Source organism: Vidua macroura, chromosome 12 (assembly GCF_024509145.1).
Source record: "Vidua macroura isolate BioBank_ID:100142 chromosome 12, ASM2450914v1, whole genome shotgun sequence".
Classification (NCBI taxonomy): domain Eukaryota; kingdom Metazoa; phylum Chordata; class Aves; order Passeriformes; family Viduidae; genus Vidua; species Vidua macroura.
Genome location: NC_071582.1, coordinates 8,798,768 through 8,811,086, shown reverse-complemented (window position 1 = coordinate 8,811,086; position 12,319 = coordinate 8,798,768). Strand labels below are relative to the sequence as shown.

At 37.2% G+C, this 12,319-nt stretch overlaps 1 protein-coding gene across 16 annotated transcripts in view; it reads left to right on the top strand.

Annotated features, from left to right (window-relative positions):
- Positions 1 to 12,319, top strand: part of TCF12 (transcription factor 12) — a 160,442-nt gene that overhangs the window by 122,297 nt on the left and 25,826 nt on the right. For 15 of the 16 annotated variants that reach the window (XM_053988718.1, XM_053988727.1, XM_053988717.1 and 12 more), the window contains 4 exons: positions 8,280 to 8,385; positions 9,498 to 9,637; positions 9,958 to 10,102; positions 11,629 to 11,693. In XM_053988718.1, coding sequence (XP_053844693.1) covers positions 8,280 to 8,385; positions 9,498 to 9,637; positions 9,958 to 10,102; positions 11,629 to 11,693 — 456 coding nt within the window. Of the gene's footprint in view, positions 1 to 1,804; positions 1,907 to 8,279; positions 8,386 to 9,497; positions 9,638 to 9,957; positions 10,103 to 11,628; positions 11,694 to 12,319 lie in introns of those variants that run through there. The other variant, XM_053988723.1, reaches the window with a different exon arrangement.

The window sequence follows — 12,319 nt, the reverse complement described above, 5'->3', positions numbered from 1 at the left end:
GTATTTCCAGGCATATTGTAGATGGAAGTGCTGGTACTGTAGGAGGGCATGGCTTGAAAATTGATAGCATGTGCCTGTTATGGGTCAGAGGTGACCTTTATGAGCTTGAAAACTTAGTAAATAGATGACAAATCATATGATCATCCTATATCATGTTGCCCACGGTTTTATTTAATTTTTAAGAAAAAAAAATCTTAGTAACTTTTACCGCTGTTTCTCCTCGGAATACTGCAAGTTTGCCTAAATTACGAATTTAAATATCCATAAGGAGGTTATGTGGAGATGTGGGATTGGTTTTTGTGTTAGTTTTTGAAGCACGCCTCTTGGTGTGTATGCCAAATCTTTGTATGAACCTTTCTACAGTGAGAGAACAGTATATACCCTAATTTTGATGTCTTAGTGCTTTTATTTGTATTGTTTGATAAATTAGTAGTTGCTAGCATGAACCTCATTGTTCAAGTTGGAGATTTTTATTTAAATCATTGTATTAGATTTTGGATGCTGGCATTCCTTGATACTTGCTAATGTATATAAAATCTGATTTATTTACTCACAAAATAAGTGAGAAATCACACGTAGAAAATGTGTAATCTTTTTATTTAAAATGTTTTCTTCTTTTCAATTTCTTTAATTTGTAAGCCAAAACAAAGCTTAATATTATGCTTAAAACCAAGCATATGAGCAGCCCAATAGATGATTTGGTGGGGACTGACACATATATTAAAGCCTGAAATATAAATCAGAGGCTTTTACTGTTAGAAGAAGTTCCGTTTATTTAATTTCTTTGTTTTAGGAAGGACTCATCAAAATAAAAAGCAGTAGTTTAATACAAATCCCTTGCTGAGGAGTGAAATTTTACTGTTATGTGTGATAGATGCTATAGGAAAAAATATGTATTTCAAGAATCCCCTTTAAATCAAAAAGTAAAAAGACCTTATCTGTTTCATAAAGAAAATAAAGCACTTGCACTGCACTAGACATAGCCTGGTTTTTTTGTTGTTGTTGTTTGGTTTTGGTTTTTGGTGTTTTTTGTTTGTTTGTTTATTTGGTTTGGTTTGGTTTTTTTTTGTTTTTTTTTTTTTTTGCCCTTCACCTGTTGACATATAGAAAATACTCTCAGTTTAAGGAAAGCTTACAACATTTTCATATAGAGCTTTTAGGAAAAAATTTAAAACTATACTTAAGAATTGTTTCTATCAATAAAGTTTTATCTTCTTTTTCACTCAAGAGCCATGCTGCAGACCTCAGCCCCCCCAAATAATCAAAATACCTAATCTCCATTAAAAATAAAGCCGCAGAAATATTTAGGTAGAGATAATTGCGCAAATGTAAATTATGCCTTTTTGCGTTTTTTTTGTTTTTTTTTTTAACTAATGAACAATTAAGCAAACCTTTGTCATTCACTGTGGCCTTTTAACTTAGATTTTGGGAAGTGCAACAGTACCAAAATGATAAGAAGTCTGATACCATCTTTGTGTTTAAAAGTAAAATAGACTTGCATGATTTCCACTGTTTTCAGTTCACCTACAAGTATAGAAATAAGTTAGTTATTTCTAAATGTCTTGTAGAATTTTTTTAATGTAGATGACAATACGTTAATGTGTCAGTTATCACCAAAATGAATAATTTTGAAAAAAGATTATATTTTATTTTATATCACCTATTACTGCTATTTCATATGAGAATAGATTTGTGAGTACATTTACTTTGTTTTATTTTGTGCATTTTATGGGTTGATTTAATATACCAGTCTATGTACAAGTATATTTCATTATTAAATAAATATTTATTTTTCTCATCATAGGCTGAGATTGAGCCCTTCTCCAAGGTGGAGAACCTGCATCTTTTACAGTAGATTTCTACAATGCCTATTTAAAAAGGACCAAAAAAAAGTCAGGAGATATAGGTATTTTGCATATATGCAGTGTGTTGTGATCTGCTTTTTGGTGAACTAGCTTATATTGGGAATTTTTTTGAGAAAATACTCTTTTCCTTGAGAATTTTGAGAGCGTAAGAAGCTTTTTATAAACATGTTGCTGATGAGCACATGTGTATAGATGAACAAATACACAGAGGTGTGGGGAGAGCTGGGTATGTTTGGGGATTTTTTAGCGCAGCAATTGCCGGTCTGGCGGCCGTCACTCTGAGCGCTGGGGCAGAGCGGAACGTTCATAATCCTGTGTGATGCTCAGATGACACAACAGCCTGCCTTGCTGTGCCTGTTATGCAGTAAATAATGTACTAAGGCTTCTAACATCCATGTAAAATGTTTTCGGTTTGTAAATTTTGGAGCAACCAGGTGCTAAGATTCAATTTTGCTTTTATTAGTATTGGGCCAGCTAGTACACAGGGAGGAAGGTACAATTAAAGCTGTTCTGTACCATATGCTGCCCACAGCAACTTACACAAGGTCAAAGCTAACATTTGTGAGTCACGACAAATATAAGATCATCTGGAAAATCTCTAGGGGTACACGGCTGTGGACATTGAATAAAGAGAGGTAGTAAACACTGGTCAGCTGGATTTTTATTTCTTTCTGTTTCTCGCTCTTTCCCCTCCCCATCCCACTGAAAAATGATGAGTTACAATTCATCAGCCCAAGAGAGTTTTCCCTGCTCCACTCCATTGGGTTGAACTGCCAATCTGCAGAGCAGTGGTCCCCTGCCAGAAGGGTGTCTTGTCTTCAACAAGCTTTATTAATGCTTTAAAGTGAAGGTTATGTCCATTTCCTTGGGCAGATGACAGCAGCCAGGGATGGGCTCAGGTGCTGTATGGGCAGATCTGTATTTCTCAGAACGCGCGCACCAAAGAGGAACACGCCTCGTTTGTTCCGTGCCTCGGCTCCCATTAGCACGTGCACAGCAAGGTCTGTCTGGGGAAATACTATAGTCTGTGCTGGAGGTGCACAACCAGAGAGTGGCTTCAGGGAAAAGAGGGACAAACGGAAAAGATGGCCTGTATCCACTGCTGTGTGTTTCTGGGAGCACTGCTGGTGCTGGGGATTCCTGCCACAGCTCGAGCAGCCTTCTAAAATAGGGGAACAGGTTAAGAAACAGGCGAAGTAGTTCCAACTGGTCTGGTTTTTGTTTCCTGGAAATCTGAATTCAATCAGGAATTTTTGAAGACATAGTTGCATGTGTCCCTTAGTGACAGCATGATTTGAAGACTGTGGTGAAGAGATTTTGCTTAGGAAATAAAATATAAAAAGACTCTTCAAGCACTATATAAACACATATTTTTTCCTAATGTTGTTTTTGCTGCCTTGCCTTCTTTTTCTTCCCCTTTTTAGTTCACACTACAATAAAAATAAAAACTAATAATAATAATAATAACAAAAAAACAAACTGGGCCAAAAGGTTTCTCTATACTGAATTTCAGATTTTTGCTAAGTTTGTCTCTCGCTTTTTAACATGACTTTAAAATTGTCATTCCCTAGGGAAGAAGCTAAGAAGTGCTTGTGCTATGTATCATTACAGTGGGATTCTGCATTTCAAAAATACCCAAATAGGCATGTATAGCATGCCTAAACTGCATAAACATTTATTTAAGATGGAATTCAGTTTAGCTACTCTAAGAAGTTTGAATTTTATACCATCCTTAAAAAATATGGTTTGATTTGCAGACAGGACTTTTCTCTTAAAGGAGTCTTTTCATTTTGGATGGTGAGAAGGGTTTTTTAAATGCATGAACCTTACACATGGTATTGGAAACAAAAGTATGTCTCAGGATGTGGTGATACTGACTTAGTACACTAGGGCTCTTCATTTTATCATCTTCCTTAAATATCAGTTAGACAAGAATTTAGACTGGATCTTGGGTTTGGTTGGGGTTTTTTTTGAAGCTTCTGTGTTGCTGTAAAGAGGAGTATGGAAAACTATAGTTAATATTCTACATTCCTGAAGTTTTAGTATATGATTTTGTCAGAAATACAATAAACATGAGAACAAGTTTCCTTTTCCTAGGACTGCCTTTCAGCAAAATTAGCTTTTGCTGCAAAACCTGTAGATAATACTCTGTAAAGTTCTGCCACATGTACAAATCATTCATCAGTGCGCACTTGTATGACTGATGCTGATGGAATGCAGATAGGCTACTTAGCAGAGTTTGCAAGCTACAGAATAGGTTATTCATCTTTACTGGTTTCAAAAAAATCTGTCTCAAGCAGCTTGACAAATATTTTCCTGAACTTCCAAGAATTGCTAATAACTATGCTTAAATGAGTAACATAATTCATAATTTCATAAACAGTGTGTGTGATGGGAGCCTTGGTCTTGAGATAGCATGAGCTCATCGGAAGTAAGTTTGGTTGCTTCACTGCTGGTTTTTTAATCTGCTTTTAACATTAATATTAAACATTGATAAATATTTGAGAATTTGAAACAGGAAAATTGCCTGAGAGGATGGATGCCAACAGGACTTCAAGTGTTATATTTATTAAATGCATTCATTTATAGAACAAGACTTGGAAGTTTTACGTAGCATAAAATTTGGTAAACCTAGACCTTCAATTACTGTTGAAGTTATTGGCACTTGTATTAGCAAACAGAAGCAACAGTGAGCAATATTTGAAATGTTTTAGATATATTAGGTCCATATAAGTTTCACGGTAATGTTGAATACCTGTGGTAATCACCAAGGCAGATTTCAGAACTGGGATGATGCTTTTGTTTTCATTAAACAAATTTTTAAAAAATCCAAATCAAAAATCTGATGTTGTACAGCTAATGTCTCTTCAGCTCTGAAGTCAGCCCCCCCCCACTACCCTAGATAAAGAAATCTGAGTTGTCATCCTTCTTTTCCTGCTAGAGAGATGTAAACCAATTCAGGGTGCAGGAGAGACTGATGTGGGTCTCTGACTTGACATCCTCTGCAACTCGTTTGTCCTGCTTGCCTCAGCGGAGGCTATCAACCCTTCAGGAGCACTGCAGCGTTAGGATTGATGTATATATTAGCACAGCTCCAAAAAAAGTCGAGTCCAAGACTTGATAAGTCATGTAAAAAACTGGTTTTGGCTTGCGTTTATCGGAAGGGAATTTCCCATTCATAATGGGAGAGTGTTTTGCTTGTCAGCATGGAGTGCCTTTGGGCACAGTGCTTTTGAGGGGATTAAAGATGGGCTCCTCTTCTACCTGCTGGAGACAGCCCTCTTCAAGGAGACTGCAAACAGGCTGACCTTTTAACAGTATTCCTTCCTTGTCTTAGTGGGAATGTCAGCCAGGAAAAACTGGTTTGATGCCTCCTGGATGTCAGTGTTATCAGTTTAATAGCTAAAAGAGGCCGTCTTGAGCAGCCACATCATATTTTTAACTGCCTTACTCAGCTGTTGCAGAAGAGAAAGCCCTTTAAGTAGGACACAGAGTCCTACTGGGGAGCTGCTGCACAGCCATGCCAGCAGCCACAGGGGTATGTTTGGCTGGGTAGGGGTCCCACTGCTTGTGGGCCTTTCAGAGTGAACAGACTGCTTGCCCTGATGCATTGCTTCCCCACTTAAAAATAAAATTTCATCCTTTTTGTCAACTTTCTTATTTAAAACCTTTGTATTTTGCATACCATAGACTTTGGGTTAATTTTAGTAAAATTTCTCCTTTGCTTTTAAATTTTGTTTGTAGTAACGCAGCACAAAAATTATGATTAGGTCATTAACCAGAAAAAACCCGGCGCTCATCTGCAGGTGATCAGATGACATCAGAGGCCTGGTTTTAATTTGTGGGTAGTTCTGATTGTAACTAAAAGAGACTCGCTCCTTTTGTGGAATTGGCTGGCTATTTCCCCACATCTGGAGTTAATGAAGTCTTTGAGACCACATCAGTTGTGTTTTGCCGCAAGAACCCTTTGATCTGAAAAATCTAGACTGGCACAAGTGCAGCTTCATAACATTGCAGCTATGTTTTTGCAAGCTATAGTTAAGATACCAAAACAAGCAGAAACTATATGAAGTTATGTGTCTGTGCTAAGACTTTCATGTAGCTGTTTGGAAGGGCCACTTTTGCATTTATATAATTCATAACATTTTTATTATGTTAATGGCTTGTACATACATATTTGTAAATTATACATTTGTAGGAGTTTTTAATTCCCCCTTTGAGATAGTGTTTAATCAGTTTTTATAAATCACCCAATTATGTAAAATGTTAAAATTTCAGTCTGAAGCTTGTGTTTACAAATCTCATCGATAACATTGCAGTTTAAAAGTAGTCACTGTAGGTGACTTCACGTTAATCAGTGTACATCTCCATGGCAGTGCTAAATGTCATAAAGCTTTGTTTCCACTGCTGTCCTGTGACAGTGATAGATTATCCATCAGCTATAGCATATGCTGTGTTATTCTGCACAACAGAGAACTTGTAAATTAAGCCCAGTTTTACCTAATATGTTTGCAGTCTTATGAGTGTGAGTATTTACAATTTGACAGAGTGACATTTCTGTTAAAATATGTCCCGGGCATAGAATATACATGCATTCATCATATAGAGTAAATACATATGTACTGCGAACATTGCTCAGAATGTATTGTCATTCTGTCACTCAGGTCTGGTAAGCATCTCTATTTTGCGTCTATTCCATAAACTGAAAAATTTCGAGTAAAATATTGAGCAGCTTTCCGAAAAAATTTTCATTTGTTTTCAATAAAAACCAATGGTAAACAAGTATGTAACTTTAAGTTTTGAGTTTTCCATTTGACTCCTCCGAACCAGGTATCTGTTTACCTGCTGCCCTTTTCATTACATGGCTCGTCCAGACAGCTGTGCCCGTGCCCTGTGCCCGTGTCCCGGTTCCACCATTGTGGAATTGCAGAGATTTTGCTGCGATGGGGTCGCTGTGAAGCGAGGCCACGAGCGCAGTGCCTGGGTGCGGGTGATGTCAGAGGCGCTGGCTCAGGCACATCCCGGCCATTTGTTCCCACAACAGCAGGGCTGCAAAAGCGTTCTGCAGCGGGAGGAGGGGGATTGGGATGCAAATGGCGCGGGACTTGCCCACTTCACTATCCTCAATGTCCCTATCAGAACAGTCAGCCTCTGGGAGGACAATGGTTCTTTTTTTGGGGAACTTAGGCTTTTTTGTTGGTTGGCTTGATTTTCCTGGCCCTTCTCTTGCTTGGTAAACAACATCTCAGAAAGACCAGGGAGAGTTGTGAATGCTGTAGAAACATATGTGTCTGTACGTGCATAGGAGGGGGGATCAAAATAATCACTTTCGAATGTTAGGGCATAATGCAATTTTTAAGTTGCGTTATATAAGCTTTAAAGTTGTGAAATTATTAATCATATGTGTATTTATGAAGTCATTTGTATTTAACAAATAAGGTAAACAGTTAAAAATACAACATTTTTTTACTTCATAGCAAAAAGATGACCCAGTTTCAATGCTACATTTTTATATTTTTTCCTGTCGTATATGTTGATTTGCTTTTTATTTATCTTCTAACGCACACTCATCATTGCAATATTTGGTATAGAACAACTAATTATGGGTAAAGTCCTCGACTTTGTGAATATAGGGCCTTGTTCATTTTACTGAACTTATTCCTGAATACACTTTATACTTCTTGTTAGAGTTGCTGCAGTGAAAGACTTTGAGTCATTATGTTTATTTGGCATCTTACATTTTTAACTTGAAAAGAAAATTTGTTGCTCACAAGTTGAGAATGGGCATTCCACTGGTGTGTTAACACTGAAAAAACAATAGTATTGTTTTTCTTTAATGCTAGGCCAGTGTGAAAATTACGTGCTTGCTGTTGCAGTTTTAAGATTATTCCTGAGGACATGCATGCATGTATTTCTGATGGCTCTCCAAAGGCGTGCGAGTTTCTGAATGGATGATAAAATGGCTGCATTAAAACCTTTCCATTTGTCACTGGATGTTCTTTTCTTTCTGATTGTTGGGATGCCAGCTAATTAAATATTCAAATAGGCGTACAGTTGTTTTAAAATAAAATTTGTTTTGGGCCCAGTTGTTTTATCTTGCTTTTTTATCTTGAGCAACAAGTCTGTGCGAGTCATGTACTTAGAAAGCAAAATCAGCATTCAGGCTTTTATCAGGCCACCTGGCTGAGTTGGCACACCAGAAAGTGTGTTGTTAGGATCATTCTACTGTAGTTCCTCTGTACTGTGGCAACTTGCTAAAAAGCAAATAAAACAAGGGCAACAAATGCTGCGGCTTGCTACACTGTTCTTTTTTTATTTGTGCTTTCTCTCTATATATCTGTATGCTGTTGTGGTTTTTTTTATGCATGACACCCAGTTATTGCTAACTTGCTTTTATTGCCCTCCAATATGTAGGTGTATGCACCATCCCCAAGTTCTGATGATTTCAACAGAGAATCTCCAAGTTACCCATCTCCTAAGCCACCAAGCAGTATGTTTGCTAGCACTTTCTTTATGCAAGGTGGGTAAAATGTCACTCGTCCTTCAGGCAGAAATCTGCAGTCAGACACTGTTTTACTGGGTGAATGGAGAAGTGTAAAGAGAGCATATTGTGCTAGAGCTTATGGTTAAGTTTTATATACTTTTGAAACAGTTAGATGAAGGGAACTGTCTGTTGATGTAAAGTTTTTCTCATGACATTAATAGCTGACTGAAATTTAAAGGGATTACACACCAGGCCAGATGGACAGAATTCCCATCCTTTGATTTGTAGGGGCTTCAGAGCAGCACACTGGAGTGATAGAGAAAAATGAGGTGGGGGCTTATTGACTCTTCTGGAATTTGACTGTACAATATCAGCAAACAGTCTTATGTTCTCAAATGCTTGTATATCCAGCATGCCAGAAAAAAGGGGGTTGCACTGAACGAAACAAGAGCAGAATCCATTTCCTCAGCCTCACGTCACACAATTAGCTCGTGCTGCAGTCTGGTGAGGGTTTGGAGCACATTGAGAGCTCAGTGTCTCAGTACGGGAATTCACAGAGCACTTCAGTTTGTGCTACAGAAGGGAAACTGCACTGACACACAGGCTAAGGCTTATGTAATGTAGTCATTTCAGCTGCTTAATTCTGCTATTTTGAAATGTTTTTATATTTTTGTGGTGCTAGGGTATCTTAGACTATAAATTGCTTGTTTTAGGTAAATAGATATTTTGCAGTGTATGTTTACGATGAGTTCTGTTTGGCCAAACTTCTTACCCCTCCACCTCCTTTTTTATTATTTCTTTCAGTCTGGACTTTTTATCAACACTCTTGATTTAAATCTGGCCTTACTGAAGGTCTGTGTAATTAGCAGAAGTACGTGGTATTTTCTCAGCTGTGGTTGGATTATATTTCACCTATAAAGCCTCTGTTGTTTCTTTGGTTTTTTAAAAATAAATATAGCAACAGTGTGGTGGTATGAAAATAGAAGATGCAGTATAAACTGGTCACCATTTCCTCACTGATATTAGTCTCAGTAACTGAATTCTGTATTTGTTTAAAATAATCTTGTAAAGGAACAGAGAAATTAGTATTCTACATTAAATGTATTTTTCTTGTTTTCTTTTCTACTGAAAAAATACTACCAAAAAAGATGGGACCCACAATTCTTCTGACCTCTGGAGTTCATCCAATGGCATGAGCCAGCCTGGCTATGGTGGGATGCTTGGAGGCTCCTCTTCCCACATGTCCCAGTCCGGCAGTTACGGCAGCCTGCACACACACGACCGTTTGGTAAGACTCAGCACACATTAATCTGTTTATAGTTGTATATGGAGATCTAACTTATGAGAATTAACTTCTCATTTGCTGCTCATGTATGGCAGTTAAAAACCCAGTTAGAAATCACAAACTTTGTGTATTATTAGATTTATGTCCTTTTAGTAATGTCTGCTGTATAAATAAAAATCTGTGGTTGTGTAGTGGTCTGTTCAGAGATTAGATGAGTCCCTTTCTTCTGTAATAAAGAGCTGGGTATTACATGTTTGGTATCTTAAAATATCAACATTTATTTAAGGACTACTTAATGTCTTACATGCTTCTCTTCTCTCCAGAGCTATCCCCCGCATTCAGTCTCACCTACAGATATAAATGCCAGTCTTCCTCCAATGTCCAGCTTCCATCGTGGCAGTACCAGCAGTTCACCTTATGTAGCTGCCTCACACACTCCACCTGTCAATGGATCAGATAATATTCTGGGTAAAAAGTTCTTCCTGATTTTTTTTTTTCATTTTACAAGAAAATGAAATTTAGGCTGCATGACGCACAGAATTAGTAAGATTTAATTTATGGCATGCTTATAGATCAGGAAAAATTCACCACTGTGACATTTCTGTCCTCAGTATGGCTGAGATGAGGCAAATTGTTTTTCAGTCAGCTTAAGACTTACCCATTTCTATTTCCTTTCACAGTCAAGCCTGTGCTCAGGGACTGGATGTGTGTGACTTAATGGCCACTGTCCCTCCGTAGTTCAGTACATGTGCATGTCCATATAGGCAGCTGTGGCACTGAAGTTTTCAGAGCTGCTGTGTCACCAAAGCACTGCTCTGGAGAAAGGCAGGAAGGCTGCTTCTTAGGAGAGGTTGATAAAGTGCATCGTAAATTCCTCTCTTAACAGTTTTAGAGATTACAGAGTAGCCAGTATGGTGCCTGCTTTAGTCTCCTCTGTGCTCACCTAGGAAGCAAGAAATACAGGATGATCGTCTGTTCCTTGCACATATTTGCTTGTCTTGAGCTACAGCTGTAGAAGTTAAATGCTTGTAGATGCTCCTTGTCGGTTCAATAGGATTTGCACTTAGCTTCATTTTAAGGAAGTGGAATTTAGTTAGGGTGACTATGTTACCTTTGATTTGGGAACACGTTTTACACCAAGATCTTTAAACAAAACCCAGTTAGTGAATCTGCATGGGAAATTCAGGCTGGAAAATCCAAGTTTGTCACAAACTTGGAAACAGCGAGCGTTGCATTACTTAGATTTCTGATGTGAATGGCTTACATTCACATTCAATACATTTTTTGGCTTTAGAAGTTGATAATTGGAGAAAGAAGATTTGCTTTTAAAAGGTCTGTCTTCTACAGCAAAGCAGATATTTCTGAGGATTCAGTTCCTCTCTGTGTTTCCAATTGGCAGGGCTTCAGACTTCCTCTTGGCTTAATGGTGTGTGGAGCAAAAGGGCACGCAAAGCTGCTGACATGCAACTGAGAGCAGGGGTGACAGAAAGCTTGGTGCTTTCAGGGACTTTTTAAACTAAAGATGAGAGTACAACACAGGGAATTAGAGCAGGGGGAGCAAGGAGACACACATGGAACTATTCTGTGAATTTGGCTTTAAGAATTAATTAAATGTGCAGCACTTCAGTGATAGCAGTTTAGAAATAAGCTGCAATAATGTAATTTTCTGATTTTGATTTTCTTTTTCATATTTCATTAAAATTAGACTATGATCCTAGAAAATAATTTGTCTTTTTCTGGCTACTTTCACTTGTTGGTCCTTAAGTTATCACAGTGGTACTGTGTTTGACTTTTAAGAGGAGAGCATCTAAATGTAAATCTAATTGGTTTAATTAAATTTTTAAGTCTAATGAGAACTGATTCTATTGACACTGACTTCCTCAGAAAATCCATTTAAAAAGTGGTTGCTCAACTCTATGTGATGAATAAAATAATAAAAGTAAATAAAATTTCAGCTTTAAAAATAAGTGTTGGGTTTACTCTCCACATTACAGGAAACAGAGGAAATGGTGCTGGAAGCTCACAGACAGGTGATGCACTTGGAAAAGCATTGGCATCTGTAAGTAGCAGTTAGAATATTCAGATCTGAAACACATATTTTAATCCATTATTTATGTGTCATTCATTTGATAATATCAAATCAGGAATTTTCACATATGAAGTCAAAACAATGTACTGTGATGCAATTTCTTATACTAGAAAAATGTCCTTTTTAAATGCAAGTGAAAATGCTTTTATTTGAAGAATACTCATTTCTGAATTCCTTTTTCTTCAGGTGATTAAAAGATTTAAGGCAGATCTGGTTTTAAAAGCTGGTTAGACAAACTAAAAGATAATCACAAAAAGTTGATTTTTTTTTTTTTTTTTTTGGTGGTATTTTAGGTAAAGTCAAATATTTTTAACATTAGTCTTATAGCAGATCCTGCCTCAAGGTTTAAAATGTTTTCTCAGTGGCCTTATAAAACTGAGGTTTGAATGCTGTATTGTATAGCTATAATCTATGGAACAGCCTTTAGAATGTTGTATATGCATAAATTTAAACTTTTAACTCCTGTTGGAATAATGTAAAACATGGCAAGTATCTTCAATCTACTGTAAGTTCTGTTTCCATGTGCATGCATACAGTAATTATTTTTTCATTAGTACAATCAGATGTACTTTTTATAAAAGAATAATTGATACACA